Source organism: Cetorhinus maximus, chromosome 3 (genome assembly GCF_964194155.1).
Source record: "Cetorhinus maximus chromosome 3, sCetMax3.hap1.1, whole genome shotgun sequence".
NCBI lineage: Eukaryota > Metazoa > Chordata > Chondrichthyes > Lamniformes > Cetorhinidae > Cetorhinus > Cetorhinus maximus.
This window is the reverse complement of record NC_135881.1, coordinates 122,883,275-122,902,904: the sequence shown is the minus strand read 5'-3', so window position 1 is coordinate 122,902,904 and position 19,630 is coordinate 122,883,275. Positions and strand designations below refer to the sequence as shown.

The 19,630-nt window shown below is 41.9% G+C and overlaps 1 protein-coding gene across 1 annotated transcript; it reads right to left on the bottom strand.

Moving 5' to 3' along the window:
* Positions 1-9,054: 9,054 nt before the first annotated feature.
* LOC144673170 (interleukin-6-like) lies at positions 9,055-14,689 on the bottom strand. The gene is made up of 5 exons (XM_078535139.1): positions 14,326-14,689; positions 14,060-14,226; positions 13,818-13,931; positions 10,213-10,359; positions 9,055-10,108 (listed from the first exon to the last, which is right to left on the bottom strand). Exons 1-5 carry the CDS (start codon positions 14,339-14,341, stop codon positions 9,923-9,925), a joined length of 630 nt encoding a protein of 209 aa, XP_078391265.1. The 5' UTR covers positions 14,342-14,689; the 3' UTR covers positions 9,055-9,922.
* Between the last annotated feature and the right edge of the window lie 4,941 nt (positions 14,690-19,630).

The following is a 19,630-nucleotide window of genomic DNA, read 5'->3' as shown; positions in this document are numbered from 1 at the left end:
CATATATTGTCATGAACCCCCTAAAGATTGATAACATTTGAAAAGAGCTGAATTTCCAAGCAACTGACAGAAAGAACCAAAGGATAAGATTTCAAGTTTTTAGGCTTTTGCCCTGGCAAACAAGCTAAAAGCAACATAGATCAAACATTAATTAACAGGACCTAATGCATCAAGCTAACAAATGAATGTAAGCTTCGTATTAACGAACGAAAGCAACTGGAATATGTCTTCTGAAACTCTTTTGCTGTGCATCGCATTTTGGTAGATTTGTGCATCATAGGAATAGTCCCAAAGTCACTCCCAGCTCTCCAACAGGTTCTCTTCCCCCCACCATGCCAGGTCAAAACTTCCAGCATCCTTCAAATATCGTTCCACTCAGCTCACATTTTCCCAGGTACGATTACCACCAGCAAGGCATACCTTGACAACTCTCCATTCCTTAAAACTTCAAAATCCCCATCTGTTCCGCCCATTCCTTTGAACAAAAATTGAACTTTCACCAGCACCCTGCTTGGTTGATTGTACAAAGCAGCCTACCTGCTTCCCCACAGCAATAGCTTCTTTGTCTTCCTGTCTCAAACAGTAGCTGTTCTTTTTCTGTGAGATACTGTGAAAAGGTGTTAAAACTGGCACCTGAAACCTCAATGGGTTTCTGATGAGTTTCTTGCCCCATGGCAACCGGATCACATGGGCATGTCTCTGAGCGTATTTATCCAGAATTCTCAGTTTTACTTTTAGTTAAATGTACATTTCAAAATATAACAGTCTTGTAAATTCAACATTCATGACAATTTATATATTTGATGTGATCAGGCAGCTAATGTTGTTCCTATATATAAGAGAGATGGAATAAGTCCAGAGAATTACAGATAAGTTAGCTCACTGTCAGTTGTTAGAAAGATAATGGAATCTTTACTCAAAGATATAATATGAAAACTTGTAGAAACCAACAATGTAATAAAGACAAGCCAGCATATCTTTCAAAGGAGAAGGTCCTGCTTGGTGAGCCTTTTTGAATTATTTGAAGAAGTAGCACAAATTGTAGAGCCAATTAGTTCAGTTGCATCGAGTGTGGTGCGTAATAATGTCAGAGGAGTAGGTTCGTTCCTTGTACTAGATGAGGTAATTCTTGGGACTTGCCTCTTCTACTTGCCCCATTGTGACATCATGGCATCATTGAGCCATGATTAGCAAACCTTGGACAATGAAGATGCTACATGAAGAGAGGGGGATCACAAATAGCAGACAAGGATAATGGCAATAGATGCAATTTTATGAAGGCCTTCAATATAGTACCACAGAGTACACCATGACTAAGTTCAGATTATGTGGAGTCAGGGCACGTGTAACAGGAAGGTCATCAAGTTGACTACAAGAGAGGATATAGTTAACGGTAGCTACTCAGACTGGCAAAAGATGGGAAGTGATGTTCTACAGGAGTTGGTGTTGAGACCAATCTTGCTCACAATTTACATCAATAATTTGGAGTCACAAACTGGAAGTGCAATTTCAAAATGTTGCAATGATACTGAATTGAGGGATATGGTTAAAGAAGGAATGGAACAAACTGTAAGACATTCATAACCTTGCAGAATGGGCAAGCAGTTGGAAAATTAATTCAATATATGTAAATATGTGGTGCTCCATTTGGGCAGGAAGAATAAACAGACCACACACTCCTTGAAGACTAAATGGGGTAGAGAAGCAAATGGATCCAGACGTATACATTCACAATTCACTAAAGGTTAATTATACCATATAAAAAGCAAACTAAGCATTGGGGTTCATTTCTAGAGGAACAGAGTTGAAAAGCAGAGAAACTATGTTCACCTTGAATTGCACATTGATTAGATCACACTTGATTAGATCACAGTTGGAGAACTGTGCACATTTCTGGCCTCCGTATTAGCAAAAAGGATATAGAGGCATTGGGGAATGTGAAAAAAAAGATTCACAGGATGACGACAGAACTGAGAGGATATACTTCTCGGGAAAGGCTGTTCAGGCTGAGAAGGCTGAGCGGTGACCTTACCCAAAGAATGATAAGAATGTGCAAAGCGTTACCATGAGGAATAGCCGAGGTGGATAGCATAGATGCATTTAAGGGGAAGCTAGAAAAATACATGTGGCAGAAAAGAATTGAAGAATTTGTGGATAGGAATGGATGAAGAAAAGTGGGAGGGGGCTCGTATGCAGCATAAACGCCAGCATAGACCAGTTGGGTCAAATGGGCTGTTTCTGTGTTTTAGACTCAATGTAACAATATTTTGAAAAAGCACATTAAGGTTAAATAACATGATGAGCCCCATCCACTTTTTACTAACCTTCCCTTGCCATGCTTCCATCCCTCTGCTATAGGTTTTGCTGTACATCTAACTATTAAATCTAATACCACCCTATCCTGTGGACTCAAGGTTTTCAGTGACAGTGATCCTCCCTGGTCATTCTTCTATGGATGCTGATTATGCACCATCTTTTTTTTGGTGAGGTAAAGGTGCTTGTTTCTTTAAATTACTTTCCCTTGAGATTAGAGGAAACTCTCGTGATAAAGCAAAGTGAGTTGAGAGAGTGATTTTGAATAATGGTGCTTGGATGTTTGGAGAGATTGCCCTTTGTAGCGTTTCCCTCACATCAGGTGCTCAGAGAGAGAGAGAGAGACTGTGATAGATCTTGAGCTGAGTGAAGCTTAATGATTAGTAGAGGCTCATTTTTGCACTGCAGCCTTGAGTTACCTTAGCCACCTTTATGAGATATTGGGCCTCCCCCTGCACTGTGTGGCAGTTCTTTGGGTGGTGGAGGTTGCATTTTCTACCTCACCCACTGCCCTCCAGACAGTTCACAGCCATCCTTCATGGAGCCTCCTTTTCTCAGTGTCCACTCCTGACTCCTAGAAAATTAACCTCTTGGCTTTAACATTCACATCCCTTCATTAATTTCTCAATCTACTGTGTCTGCTTTGTATATGTGTTATTTTATAGAAAGACTTATATTTATATAGCACCTTACAGTCAATTAAGTTTTTTTGTTATGTAGGGCAGAATTTAATGTCCAGTTTGTGGGACCCATGGATGGAAGCAGGAATGGGCATAACGTCCTTTCCTGCCCACTCACAACTTCCAATCTCAATCACATGCTGTCCGGCCAGTTAACGGCTGATCAGTCGGACTTATAGCTGCAGATAGGCTCAGAGCAGGCTTGGAGATGGTGATAGGGGTGGGCTCAAGCCTGGAGGATGCTGCCAGTGGGAGGTTTAAATGGATGCTGGCAGTGTCAGTCTGCATAAAGTGGTGGGGGTGGGGAGGGGGTGCAGGTGCTCTGGAGGAGAAGGCCAAAGGGAGCAGAAGTAAGACAATGATGGAACTGCGGTAAGAGGGACTGGTGGGATCAGCCCCATTGCACCTGAGTAACTGTGAGCCACTGGAGGCTGAGAAGAGAAGCTTAACAGCTTGCAGAGAATCAAACTCGACCTTACTCCATCAGTAATGGCAGAGGAAGATACACAGGCAGTCCTATGGTTTAATGATGACTCCCTGTGCACCCTCCTCCAGGCTGTCAGTGAATGGCAAGATGTTCTCCTTCCATAGGATGGCAAGAGGAAGCCTTCCCATTTGACAAAAAAAGCCTAAGTGGAAGTAGCAGAGGTGTTCACTAGCTGTGGGGTCGTACTTAGGACCTGGTTGCAATGCAGAAAAAGTGTGAAAGACCTTCTACATTGTACAAGGATATAAACATAGAAACATAGGGTGGAATTTTCTGTCTCAGTTGGTGCCAGGCATCATGGCGGGAGTGAATGGACAATATGCAGGAAGGCCAAAAATCGGTTTCTTGCTGTCAAAAAACCAGTCTGCGATCATCCACACTGCTCGTCAATGGTGGACCGCGTTTCCTGCCACTGGACGTTGGGAACGTCATTTTAATACATCTGCATCTCATTATGAGCCCTGCTCGCCAAAATCATCCCCCAATGCTGGATTATCCGGGCACCTCGGTGTGATTGCTCGCCGACGTGTTTCACAACTGTACATAAGCAACGTGCACCTGGTGGGCTGCACTTAGCTCGGGACTACGAGGTTTGTTTGCCTACCTTGCTTCAGGCAGCACTCGTGGTCATCAGCGCCAGGATTCTCAGGCAGCTCCACATCACTTTTAGGAGGGCTCACAGGCAAGTCTCTACCTACCAGACCAGCCGTAAGATGGGGGTGGCTTTTCAATGGCTGCAGGGCTAGGGCTTACTTGGGGAAGGGGGAGAAGTGGCCTCAGGCAGGGAAGAGGCTGCAGGACAAGAGCTGTATTGAGAAAGTGCGGTATCCCAGGGCATGTGTGGGAGCACATGTTGATCTGTGCAAGTGGCCTCAAAATGGTGTGGGCTGAGGAGGCAGTCTCCAGAGGAGATGAGGCAAGATGGACATGTGAGGGTATGTGTATGAGAATGGGTGATGATGTCCCTTGAGCTGGCAGTGAGTGAGATGCCAGTGAATGTGTGATGGGTTTGTGAGTGTGTGAGTTTAGAATGATATGATGGTTATCTTACCCTGGCAGCATGAATTAGATCATTCATCCGTTTTCTGCACTAGATGACTGACCTCTTGTGTACAGTATTGGCACTGATCACCTCTGCCATCGCCTCCGAAGCCTGAGTGGAGAGACTGATGGGCCTCCTGCGGCCAGAGCAGGGGTAGAGGACATTGCGGCGGCCTCCACGGAGCCCAGAAAGCGTCCCAGGGATGCATCACTGAAATGGGGGTGCTGCACTCTTTGCTTTTGGGGCCATGTCTTCGTTAGTGCCTTCCTGGGCGGCTAGAATTGAGAAGTGTGTGCATGGCTGCAGTTTAAATATGACACCCAGTGTGAGGAAGCGGTGAGGTAATGGCATGGCAGGCAAATCAGAGGCTGCCTGCCAGTGAGGTGGTGTGTCCCCTGAGGCTGCATAATTAATGAGGCAGGAATGGGAAGATATGACGCGAAAGCCCGCCATTGCAGCCCACCCGCTACTGCACTTTGTGCAAATCTGGGATAATTCCACCCTAGAAAATAGGGGCAGGAGTAAGTCATTTGGCCCTTTGAGCCTGCTCCGCAATTTAATATGATCATGGCTGATCCTCTATCTCAACACCATACTCCCGCTCTCCCCATACCCCTTGATGCCTTAAGGGTCCAGAAATCTATTTCCCCCTTAAATATAGTCAATGACTTGGCCTCCACAGCCTTCTGTGGTAGAGAATTCCATAGGTTCACCACCCTCTAAGTAAAGAAATTTCTCATCTCAGTCCTGAATTGCCTACCCTGTATCCTGAGACTGTGACCCCTTGTTCTCCAGTGAATACAGGCCTAGTCGGCCCAATCTCTCCTCATCCAAAAATCCTGCCATCACAGGAATCAGTCTGATGAACCTTTGCTGCACTCCCTCTATGGCAAGTATATCCTTTCTTAGGTAAGGAGGCCAAAACTCCAGGTGTGGTCTCACCAAGGTCCTGTACAGCTGCAGTAAGATTTCCTTGCTCCTGTACTCAAATCCTTTTGCAATGAAGACCAACATACCATTTGCCTTCCTAACTGCTTGCTGCACCTGTATGCTTACTTTCAGTGACTGGTGTATAAGGACACCCAGGACCCGTTGTACATCTAGATTTCCCAACCTATCACCATTTAAATAATACTCTGCCATTCTGTTTTTCCTACCAAAGTGGATAACTTCACACTTATCCACATTATACTGCATTTGCATTATATTTGCCCACTCACTTGTCCAATTCACCGTGAAGCCTTTATACATCTTCCTCACCACCGAGTGAGAAAGCTAACTGTCACTGTGCTTGTACAACCATGGGAAGGTTTGCATATGGTAGGCTTGAGAGGTATCTTCCAGAGGTGGATGTAGGTGGGTGTGGCTTTCAAGTTCCTCTCCAAGCCACACACTATCCTGACTTGGAACTATATCGCTGTTCCTCCACTGTCACTGGTTCAAAATCCTGGAACTCCCTTCCTAACTCCCTTCCTGGCAGCACTGTGGGTGTGCATCACATGGACAGCAGTAGTTCAAGAAATAGCTCACCACCAGCTTCTCAAGGTCAATTAAGGATGTGCAGTAAATGCGGGCCTAGACATCGAAGCCCACATCCCGCAAAAGAATACATTTTTTAAAAGCACAAACGTCGATGATCAAAACAGGATGGAGTTTATAGTATGTGCTCAGGACTATTTGCTACATCAGCACATTATAAATGCATGATGAAAGACAACAAATTGGGCCTAGACTGTGTGCATTAGCAGTCTCTTCAATTGGAGAAGGTGAGGGGTTTGGATCCATGGCCAATTGTCACATTCCTCCCAGCAGGATTTACTGGATAATGATCAGTATCAGAATACTGAATGATTTTTTGTTTCACCTCCCTAGCCTGGAGGCACTACTAATTATATGGCCTCGATTACTATTTTGGTGGATATTATGTGACTGAATATAGGCTGTAGATTAATTTAATACTAATTTACCATCATGAGGAAACTGGAATTTCTGATGTCTCACCTTGGTACTGATTAGAATGACTTTCCATTTTGTCACGAACAAACGAAATAGGAGCAGAAGAAGGCCATTCGACCCCTCGAGCCTGCTCCGCCATTCATGAAGATCGTGGCTGATTTGTTTGTGTTTCAAAGTCCACATTCCCATCTACTCCCGACAACCTTTGATTCCCTAGCCTAACAAGAATCTATCTCTACCTTAAAAATATTCAATGACCAACGTTATCCCGTGTCATTTTCCCCTCGACGAGTGGGCCCCGGCCCCAAATCGCCAAGGGGAAAATCCTGGCCAGAGAGTTCCAAAGTTGCACAACCCTCTGAGAGAATAAAATTTCTCCTCATCTCTCTCCTATAAGGGCAACTCCTAAGTTTAAAACAGTGTCCCCTAGTTCTGGACTCACCCACAAGAGGAAACATTCTTTCCATGCCCACCTTGTCAATACCATTCAGGATCTTGTATACTTCAATCAAGTCACCACCCCTCACTCTTCTAAACTCCAGTAGAAACAAGCCCACTCTGTCCGACCTTTCCTCATAAGACAACCTGCTCATTCCAGGTATCAATCTAGTAAACCTCCTCTGAGCCACCACCAACTAGTTTAAGATGATTAGAAGTTTAGGGGAAAACAGTATAAGTGTGCATTAGTTTTTAATGGGTAGAATGTCATTAATAGATTTGTTAATTTTCAGTTTGTACATCTTCGCCACACTATGAGCTCTTCCTTTATCTACTCCTTTTCCTTTATTTGCATCCTTGTCTTGTTGGTCATATAACCTTCTTCACTTCGATAAACCATCTTTGATTTTTTTAATCTACTATAGCCAAAGGATTTCTTTGAACAATTTGTTCACAGTCAATAAAATCTTCCCATAATTTCAGAAGAAATTGATTGAGTTAAAACTAGAAATTGTAACCATCTATTTAACTTAATTGCTATGGGTTATTTGATCACACACTTGCCATATATGAAGATGTGAACAGAGTTGCATACTTCTGCATTAAAAATCTGAATTCACAATGCTACCAACATCAGGGGGGAGAAAACAATTTTGGTTTTAGTTCTGCAATTATTATTTCAGAAGATCAGAATCTCCCAACCTCCTGTCTAAGAATTATGATCTCCTACTTTCTTGTGCTGGTAAATTCTCTCAGTATTTTAGAAATACAGATGCCTACAGCACAAAAGGAGGCTATTCAGTCCATCATCTCTGTGCCACCTCTTGGTACTGCAATCCAATACATATCTCATTTCCCTTCCTTTGCTTTTTTTTGTTTCAAATATTTATCAATTTTCCATTAAAAGGTGCAAAACTTTCTGCCTCAATCACTTCACATGGCAATGCTGTCCATGCAGTCAACAGAGCTAAGTAACGACATTTTTCCTATCCTCTCTCTTCATTTTTCTTAATTTTGTTCTTAAATGATGATCCCCTGATCAGTGAGTCGTTAGTCAGTGAGGACAGTCTTTCCCTATTCTTTATCAAACACTCCACAATTTTAAGAACCTTTATTAAATCTCTTCTTAGCTATCTCTTCTGCATTAGAAATAGTCCCAGTATCTCAAGCCTATCCTCAGAACTGTAGTTTTCTGTACCTGGTATTGAGTTGTTCCGGTGTTTACTAGGTAACTTGTTAAGAAATGCCAGGTAAGAAAGGCACCCAGAGTAGGACAGTATGTAGTCATTAAAACATTGATAAACAGTGATTCCTATTTAAAGTACATTCTGTTAATATGCATTGGAATCTACTTATATTTATCAGTGATTATGACTGAATTGAAATTTGCTCTTAAAATATTTTCACAATTACTTTTATTAAATATACCCAGGTCAAGAAATTCTGTTTGTAGTGAACTTCTGATCATAGATGTACTATAAAATAGGGATAAAAATCTGGTAATGTTTTCACAAATAATTTGCTGTACGTCAGTTATTAGTTGCCTCTCCAGGACTTGAACACAACAGTCCAGGCTGGCACTCGAGTGCAGCACCATCAAAAGTGCTGTCATTCAGATGAGGCATTAAACTAAGTCTTGGTCTGCCCTTTCTCTTCATGCAGCATCCTCGTTGTTGAAGGGTTGTTAATCATGGCTTATGCCATGATATCACTATAAGGCAAGGAAAGGTAGCAGGTCCCAAGAACTACCTCAGCTAGTACAGGGATTGAATCTGCACTGTTAGCATGATTCTGCACTACACTTAGGCCAACTCACTTAACTAACTCCCTCTTAGGAGGGTTCCCATGACACTATTTTGAAAAAGAGCAAAGGAATTGTGGTACCCTAGCCAATATTTATCCTCAACCAACGTCACAAGAAAAGGCAGATCAGCTGGTCATTATCACATTGCCATTTGTGGGATCTTGCTATGTACAATTAGCTGCTGCATTTCCTAAATTACTACAGTGACTACACATCAAAGGTACTTCAATGACTGCAAAGCACTTTGGGACACCAGTGGTCCTGAAAAGCACTATACAAATACAAGGGTTTGGTTTTCTTTAGTTACATTGACTGAGCCACTTGAATAAACCACTTTTTATTCATCCAAATTTTAATAAAAAAACATCAGTGAAAAATACTGATCTGTAACTTAGGGACTTAAAGAAATAATTATAATTAATAGTACTTAAAACATATATAAACACTTGCATAAATACTGCAATTTCACACAGTTCAATATTACCCAATATAAAACAAAAATAAATACATCCCAGTTTTTAAATATTATAAAGAATGGAGCAAATAAAATGAAAAATGAGTATAAATAGCATTGAACAATGTAAACCATATTCTCCAAGCAACTGCTAATGTTGCTGTAACAACTTCAGTTTACAATATTATTTAGTACAGTGCACTAATACAACATCACTTCTTTTGTAGAATAACCTTCATACTTCCTGATGAAAGATTGTTTGACCAAATGCTGAACTACAACGTTCATACACTGAAGCGGTTGCTGCTGTGCGCTTTACCACATTTTTAAGAGGTTTCAATGATGGTGGGATTGGCAGGAAGCTGAGCTGCCAAAGCGCCCTGTGCTCCGTTCTGTGTTCCGGGTAGATTCCAAAGCAAGTCAGCCATCCCTGGAACTGGATTCATGGCCAGTGCAGGCTAATGGAACCCAGCACAATTTAATCATCAACTTCTAACGTAAACAAGAGATTGAACGACTTCGGGGTGTAATGGAGAGGAAGAATTGTCGGTGGGTTTACCATTCGGTTTGGTTAGAACCCAACCAATCCTGCAGTGTTGTCACTATTCTTTCCCTGCACTACATCCACTTGTGAGCCCTTTTGGTCGTTAGGTAAATAAATAAATAAGCAAATAAATAAATAACATCAGTGCCTTGAAAAACTAGGCTCCTGTTCTACCAAATCTCGGAGTTAGCCCGTTGTTTCAGTTCAGGGACTCGATACCGCTGTCATGAAGCGAATGGCTCGGGCTGTTTTCTCGATGAATCTAGTGAAGTCTCGAAGAATGACATGCACTTTCACCTGTCGGTTCCAATCTGTACTTGACTCCAGGTCTGAGGCAGAAACCTCCAACTCGCTCTCACCAAGATCAGTGCTGCCAAACTCAGCATTTATCTGAAATAAAAGGAAACAGAATAGTTAGTGACTTGGGTTTTCAGATTAAATATATCCACTGACTGTCAGAGGCTACTTTAGTAACTGTTTCTGTGCACACTTACCTGGTTCATGACCAATTCAGCCAGGCGCTGGGTGCTGGAACGCATCCATGTCACTTGGTTATTTGAACTCGCGATGGTCGTTTCCACCAATAACAAAAAGGGCTGGTACTTCCGAAGGCCAGAGCCAATCGCTCTGAGGCAGGTTTCCTGAATGGAAGAAGTACAAACAATTAGCATGTATGCTTGCCACTGCATTCTCACCAGAATCACAGAATTGTTACAGCACAGAAGGACGCCATTCGGCCCATCGTGTCTGCACTGGCTCTCTGAATGAGCAATTCACCGAATGCCATTCTCCTGCCTTCTCCCTATAGCCCTGCAGACTGTTTCTTTTCAAATAATTATCTAATTCCCTCTTGAATGCTTCATTTGGACCTGCCTCCAACACACTCTCAGGCAGTGCATTCCAGACCCGAAGTTCTTTCTCATGTCACCTTTGCTTCTTTTACTAATTGCTTTAAATCTGTGCTCATTCGATCTCGATCCTTTCATGAGTGGGAACAGTTTCTCCCTATCTACTCTGTCTGGGCCCCTCATGATTTTGAATACTTCTATCAAGTCTCCTCTCATTCTCTTTTCTGCAAGGAAAAGGGTCCCAACTTTTCCAATTCATTTTCATAACTGAAGTTCCTCATTCCTGGAATCATTCTCATAAACCACTTCTGCACGCGCTGCAATGCCTTCACATCCTTCCTAAAATGCGGCACCCAGAACTGTACATAATACACCAACGAAGGCTGAACCAGTGCCTTATGCAATTTCAACATAACGTCCTTGCTTTTGTACTCTATGCCCCTATTAATAAAGCATAGGATACTGTATGCTCTATTAACCACTCTCTCAACCTGTCCTGCCACTTGCAATGACTTTTGCACATATACACCCAGGTCCCTCTGCTCCTGCATCCCCTTTAGAGTATTACCCCTTCTTTTATATTGTTTCCCCATGTTCTTCCCATCAAAATGCATTCACCTCATATTTCTCCGCATTGAACTTCATCTGCCACCTATCTGCCCACTCCACCAGCCTATGTCCTTTTGAAGTGCTACACTGTTCTCCTCATAGTTTACAATGCTTCCATATTTTGTATCGTCTGAAAATTTTGAAATTGTACCCTGCACACCAAAATCTAGATCATTAATATATTTCAAGAAAAGCAAGGGTCTCAATACCGACCCCTGGGGAACTCCACTACAAACCTTCCTCCAGCCCAAAAAATATCCATTGACCATTACTCTCTGTTTCTTGTCATTCAGCTAATTTTGTATCCAAGTTGTTCCTGTCCTTTTTATTACATGAGCTATAACTTATCTCACAAGTCTGTTGTGCGGCAAAATGCCTTTTGGAAGTCCATGTACACTACATCAACAGCAGTGCCCTCATCAACCCTTTCTGATACCTCTTTAAAAAATTCCAAGTTAGTTAAACATAATTTTCCCTTAAGGAATCCATGCTGGCTCTCCTTAATTAACCCACATATGTCCACGCGACAATAAATTCTCTCCTGAATTATTGTTGCTAGAAGTTTCCCCACCAGTGAAGTTAAACTGACTGGTCTATAGTTGCTGGGCTTATCTTTACACCCTTTTTTGAACAAGGGCATAATGTTTGCAATTCTCCAGTCTTCTGGCACCACTCCTGAATCTAAGTAAGATTGAAAAATTATGGCCAGTGCCTCTGCAATTTCCGATCTCACTTCCCTCAGTATCCTTGTGTGCATCTCATCCGGTCCTGGTGCCTTGTCCAGTTTAAGCACTGACACCCTATCCAATATCTTTTCCTTATCAATTTTAAACCCTCCTAGTGATTGAATTTCCTCCTCTTTCACCATGGTCTGTGTAGCATCTTCTTCTTTGGTAAAGACAGATGCAAAATATTCATTTAATGCCACAGCCATGCCCCTGCCTCCATGTGTAAATCCCCTTTTTGGTCCTTTATCAGCCCTACTCCTTCTTTCACCACCCTTTTAGTATTTATATGCCTATAGAAGACTTTCAGATCCCCTTTTATGTTAATTGCCAGTCACTTTTCATACTTCCTCTTTGTATCTCTTACTTGCTTTTTCACCTCCCCTCTGAGCCTTCTGTATTCAGCCTGGTTCTCAATTATATTTTCCATCTGATACCTGTCATAAGCACAATTTTTCTTCTTTATCTTAATTTCTATCTCCTTTTCATCCAGGGAGCTCTGGATTTGTTTGCCCTACCTTTCCCTTTTGAGGGAATATACCTTGACTGTGTCCGAATGATCTCTTCATTGAAGGTAGCCCATTGTTCAGCTACAGTTTTTCCTGCCAACCTTTGACTTCAATTTATTCAGCCCAATCCGTTCTTATCCCATTTAAGTTAGCTTTCTCCCAGTTAATTATTTGTACCGTGGATTGTTCTTTGGCCTTTTCCATAATCATCCTAAACCTTAAGGCACAATGAGCACTGTCCCATAAATGTTCCCCTGCTGACACTTGACCTACTTGGCTCACCTCATTCACAAGAACCAGGTCTAACAGCATATCTTTTTTCATTGGACTGGAAATACTGCTATAGAAAATTCTCCTGAACACACGCTAGGAACTCTTGCTCCTCTCTGCCTGTTACACTATCACAATACCAGTCTATATTTGGATAATTAAAGTCCCCCCATTATAACTACTCTATAATGCTTGTGCCTCCCTGTAATTTCCTTACAGATTTGTTCCTCTACATCCTTCCCACTAGTTGGCAGTCTATAGCCTACACCGAACAATGTAATTGCACTCTTTTTGTTCCTTAGCTCTAGCCAAATTGATTCTCTGTTTGAGCCCTCTGGGACATCCTCTCTCTCCAGCACTGCAATGCTCTCCTTAAGCAAAACCACTGATACTGCCAATTCCTTTCCTATCTTTCCAGAACACCGTGTATCCAGGAATATTTAACACCCAGTCCTGCCCTTCCTTGAGCTAGGTCTCTGTTTTTGCCACAACATCATATTTCCACATGGCAATCTGCACCTGTAACTCATCAACCTTACTTACCACACACTGTGCTTTCACACCAGGGCAGAATAACCCTGATTCAGACTCTACTACTTTCTCCGACCTCACTTATTAACTTACAATTCTCTATTCCAGTGCTTTCTGCCTCTTCCAGTATGTTGTGCACCTTGGTATTCCTCTCTGATATTCCTCTGCCGAGTTAGTCTAAACCTTCCCCAATAGCACTAGCAAAACGCCCCCAAGGAACTCAATCCCGGTTCTGTTTAGGTGCAACCCGTCCGCTTGTACGGGACACATCTCCCCTCGGGACCTAGTGTCCCAGAATCTAAAGACCTCCCTTCTGCACCACCTTTCCATCACGATGTTTGGCATACTTGTTCGTTAATTTCAAACAAACGGTGGACTGCTGGAGATATTTTGTAAAATTTATAACTCAATCGTATATCCTAGTCTTAGTCGATCTGTGTTCTCAATTTTGTTCAGGCTATTTTGTTGTAATCACCGTTAACAGAGAGAAAAAGGACTAAAAGTGACGCGGTCTGCTTCATCTCTCTATATATCCATACATCTGTCTCTGTCGGTGTCATTTATGATGTCCAAGTTTACTCGGAAACTCCTGCTCCTTCTCACTCACCCTGTGAAAATCCATCTTTAAGCATCTGTCCTGAGCTCGGATTTGCGGCAGGTCGAAATCGTAACTGAGCAGCGAGCTCCAGTCTCCGTCACAGAACGAGAAATACTCACACAGCTGGAAGGGAAAGAAAAGTCACATCGTGAGTGCAAAGCGACTCCTTCCCCGGGTCCCTGATTCTCCAGCTCCCCCCCCAATCGCCAGCCTCAATTCGCAGTCTTTTTGCCCCCCACCTAAGCGCTGACCTGTGTGTTCCGCAGACCAGCCGCTGTGTTCTGGATCTCCAGGGCCAGAGAGGGACAGGCTGCACAGGACTGAGCTGCTGCAGGCAAACGCTCCGCTCTTCCGGTCAGATCCGCCAGTGGGAAAGCAGCGCCTCTTGCAAACAGCACCAAGACAGCTTGGCAGAAATCTGCAGGAAAAGAGATAAAATGAAATGAGAAACGAAAACTCCCCCAAACTCTCTCTGAAAGGAAATATTCATCGACAACTGGGTGCAAAGTTCACTAACATTGGACAGCTTTCATGTCGAATTGCTCTTCCTCGGAGTTTGCACAAGGCTCTGAAATTTATAACTCTCTCCAGCCCTTTTCTTCACTATTTATTATCCCTACCTTTCGGGAAAACCCAGTTAGTAATTCCCTTTATTTTATTTTACGTCACGTAATCAATTACTCACCGTTTCCGTGCGTTAAAGGTAAAAGATGCTCAGGATGATGACAAATGGTGTTAGATTCAGATAAACTTTGGGTGTCATGACATCACCTGATTTCCAGAGTGACTGCGACACTAGTTGCAGGGCGCGAATTGACTGCTTTCTTGTCGCCAAAAAGAGTCCTCTCTAAAAAAGTGCAGATTGAAAAATAATTGCTTAAAAAGAAAAGATTAACAATTCTCTTAAAGTATTTCAAACGCGCTATTCACCTGGTCTTTATCTTCTCATGGATCACATTCCTAATATATAAAAAAATCTACTGCTAACTGAAATTTTATTCGCTTTGGGTCCAATTTGCACTGACAATAATTCTCGCTCTAACCTGTACTCTCCTCCGTAGTATATGTCATTACTGTAACTTTGCACCCTTGTCCAGTGGTGTGAATGATTTCTATATCATTAAAACCCAGAGGCACAATGACATCTTCAAAACCCGTAAACATTTTCGTTAATATCGCCAAATTGCTTGACACTGTGATCACTCAGCTTCGTTCTCCATTTCTTAACCTGTCCCTTTTTGCTTTTAGTTGTGACAAAATAAGGTTATATTTTTAAAATTCTTTATTATCATAGAAAAGACAACTTAACATTGAACAGGTCATTGATCTTTTGAAGTGGACATTAAGTGTGTGCAGTGTGTTAACCGTTCTTACGCTTCAAGGCTCTGAGCTGACATCAATTGGACAAGTGATTCCTGTTTCTCTTGTCTGTAAGGGCCCGGCATAAAACGAGCTCAGCTTCCATCTGTTTCCAAGTTGCTATTTACTGCAACAATAACTACCTGTAATAACTCACTGGCAACAAAGTGACAATCTCATTTTTGATTTTGAGGCAGATTAACAAACATGATGGTCTGGAGAAAGTTACCTCTGCTTGCTATTTATGCTGAACTTGTGTATGTGCTTTTTTATACTTGCATTCTGGATGATTTTATCCATTCTGTAATTGTCACAAAATCATAAATATATTCTTTGTACTTGTATTTTACAATTGCATTAAAATAGTGAACAAAGGCAATGTTCCTCAATTATTGTGGGAACAGAAGGACCTTGGCCTTCATTCAGGGGTAGACTAAACCTGACCAGGAGTATGAGGTGTACCATTCTACCTTATTGCCATCCCATCCCTTGATGAATGCAACATTTCATTGTTGAATTGAAGGGACTGGCAGTCAAAACAAGGATAATTGCAAAATATAAACAATACAACATCAATGGACAATGCGATGGCTGGTCCATCTCAGGTGAGTTCTTTGTGTTCAGTTAGCAAAAATAAAACCAGCCTCCATCAATCACCACTGAATTCTGCCTGCTCAAACTTGCTCTGACATGGAACAATTTTATACTTTGAACTCCACTTACTTTCTCCAAATTAAAGGTGTTGCAATGGGAACCAAAATAGTTCTAAACTATAGGCGCCCTTTTGTGGGATATGAGGGATATTCGTTCTTTCAGTCGTACTCAGGTCCCCTCCCTCACATCATTTTCTAGTACACTTATGACTGCATTGGTGTCATTTCCTACCCTCATCCTGAATTGGAAAACGTCATAAATTTCCCTTCCATTTTCACTCTTTTCTCACTTTCACATCGTCCATCTCTAACTCTTTTTCTTCTCTTCCTTGACTTCTCTGTTTCCATTTCTGGAAATAGACTCTTGAACAATATCCACTCTAAGTCCATTGATTTCCACAGCTACCTTGACTACACTTCCTCCCACCTGGCTTCCCTCAATAACTCTATTCCATTCCTCCAGTTTCTCCTGTGAGACAGACCTGAAACGTTAACTCTTCTCCTCTCTCCACAGACACTGCCAGACCTGCTGAGTGTTTTCAACATTTTCTGTTTTCACTTCCAACATGTTTTTCATCTGCCTCAGCTGAGGATTCCCCTGTACCATGCTGAAAGTTTCCTCAACTCTGTTCATTCCATTTCTCATACTCCTGCAGTCATCTCTTCCCTTCCCTCCCAGAACTACAACCATACTTGGCCCAACCTTCCACCCTCCTAGTGTTCACATTCAATGGATCATCCTCCGACATTTTCGTGACCTCGAACATGATGCCACCTCCAAACACATCTTCCCTTCCCCCCGCCTACCCTTTCAGCATTGTGAAGGGACCATTCCTTCTGCCACACCCTGGATCACTTCTCGATCACCCCCAACAACGCTTCCCCTTCTCATTGCACCTTTCCATGTACATGCAGGAGATTCAACACACCTACTCTGGGGAGTTGTTCACCCTTCCCACCATCCAGGACCATGAATAATCCTTCCAGGTGAAGCAGCAATTCACTTTCAGTTCTTTCAATTTAGTATACTGTATTTCCCACTCACAATGCAATCTCCTCTACATTGGGAAGACCATATGTAGGTTGGGTGCCTACTTTGCAGAACACCTCCATCCAGCCTGCAGCATGACCCCAAGCTTACAACCACCTGCCATTTTAATTCATTTTCCCACTTGGACTCTGAACTCTCTATCCTTGGCCTCCTGCAATGTTCCAGTGAAGCTCAACATAAGCTTGATGATCAGCGCCTCATCATCAATTAAGCACATTGCAATCTTCCCGACCCTCTCCTCTGAACTCATTGTTCAACAATTTGAGATCATCACCCCCACCCCCATTGTTTTGCACAGCAACTGTTGGCAATGATTCTGCTATTCCCATTTACAATTCCTCTAGACCCATCTTTTGTTTCTATTACCTCCTGTCCTATTACTATTTCAGTTTGCTTTGCACCATCATCCCTTTTGCCATTTAATGCTTCCTGCCTTCTGTCCTATCACAGACCTTTCCTTTTGTTCATCCCCTCCCTTATCCTTTCCTTTCCTATATATTTGCTTAAAACTCATTTCATCTCTAACTCAAGTCATCTTTTCTAACTTTTCTCACAAGCATAGTGCATTAACAGTGAGAAAAATACATTATAAAGTGTATTGGAATGCCCTGTTGCATTACAATCCAGTTAATTAGGTGTCAGCTGTGGCACTGACACAGTGGTAGCGCTCATGCTTCTGTGTCATAAGATTGTGGGTTCAGTTTCCACTCCAGAGGTTTGAGAACGTAATCTAAACTGACACTCTAGTGCATTGCTGAGGAAGTGCTGCACTGTTAGAGTTCTGTCTTTCAGATGAGTTGTTAAAGTTAGACAGTGGCTGTCTGCTCTCTCAGATAGACATAAAAGATTCCAATGTTGCTATTCACAAAGGAACAATGGAGTTCTTTCTGGTTAACAATCGTCCCTCAGCCAAGATCAGTAAAGCAGGTTATCATTGCTGTTTATTGACCATGTGAGTGTACTCCTTACAATTGACTGCTGCATTTTCTACATTACAATTAGTGATTGACCTTCAAAAGTACAAGTTCTTTCTTTTTTCATTAACTGTGTAGCATCCACATCAACTCCTGATGTCTGGAGAAATCATACCATGAAACAGTACTTGGTGTTTCTAAGATTGTACCCAAAATTGGAATTATTGCAACAAATTTAAGTGGCAAAGGATGAATATCAATATCAATACCACCTAAATTTGTTATAATACTATTTAGGGTACACTAAGGCAGGCCAACCATTATACCATTTTAGTTCTCTAATGCAGTGCTAACAGTTAATGTTTACAACCTAATCATAGTTTCTGCAAATGTCCAGACATAAAAGAGTGAAACAAGAAAAAAAATTAAAAGCAAAAAACTGCGGATGCTGGAAATCCAAAACAAAAACAAAAATACCTGGAAAAACTCAGCAGGTCTGGCAAAAGATCTTTTGGTTATCTCCACCTATCACTGGCCCTCTATCCAGCTCTACTTGTCCCACCCTCCCCTTAAACCAGCTTATATTTCACCTTTCTTCTATTTTTACTTAGTTCTGTTGAAGGTTCATTCGGACTCGAAACATTAACTCTGTCCCTCTCCACAGATGCTGCCAGACCTGCTGAGTTTTTCCAAGAAAAAAAATTAGTCCACTTCTTCAGTAAATCATGTAACAATCTACCTAGCATTGGGGCAACCCAGGTAAACACCTCAGTGATGTGTTTTCTTGCCCTGAATTGTAAGCATGAGTAAAGAAAGTAATTATTTTGTTAAGTGTGTAGAGTGGCAGCAAAATGTCTCATCTCTTAAAGTTGCTGCTCTGGTGCAGCAAACTATGAGCATGAGCAACAGTGCTTTCTGTGGCTGTGTTTCCCTCAGTAAAAAATACCTTCTTGGCTACAGATTTGTATTCTGTTATGAACTGCACAAGAATAATATTGAATCGCTTGCTTTTCTTTGGGTCCTTTCGTATTTTCTGAGCTGAAATAATGGCACAGAGTTTGTAATTTCTTTGACACTTCGAAAGAATTTGAATGCAAACAAGGCATAATGTTATTAAGAAGCTGTCATATAGCTGGATTGCACAAAGCTCTGCTCGCTGGCATCCTAAAGTTAGTTATATTTTAAAATTAGGAGATAGATTGTTGTTCTTTAGGTTCCTTACTGGCATTAAATATGAACATTAAAAAAATATCAGCAGTATTTCTATCAGAATGCCTGGGAACTCTTTAAACCATGATTTGCATTGGTTGCAATTATACTGCAACAGATATGAAGTCAAAATGGTGGGAAATTTCCTCTCCTCTTTTGCTTAAGGTTGCAGATATACTGCAGTAGGCAACTGCAGGTGCTGTCATACTTGGCTCAGTAGTTCAGTAATAGTATTTAAGTCATCCTCAACCCTAAGGGCTGCTTAATAAGAAGAGTAGTACTCTAGCCTCTAATTTAAATGGTCATAGATTCAATCCCCACTCCACAGACATGAGCATGTATTCCAGCCTGGCACTTTGTGCAGTACTGAGGGAATGCTAACCACACTGTCAAAGGTATCTTCTTTCAGATCAGACATTAAATTGAGGCACTGTCAGCTCTCTCAGGTAGATGTAAAATAGCCTTATTTGAAGAAGAGAATAGGAGTTTTTATGTTGTCTTGGCTAATATCTATTTCTCAACCAACACCACTAACACATTATTTGGTAATTTATCTCAATGCTTTGTGGAATCTTGCTGTGCATATATTGGCTGCATTTTCCCACATTCCAACAGTGGCTACACTTCAAAAAGTAC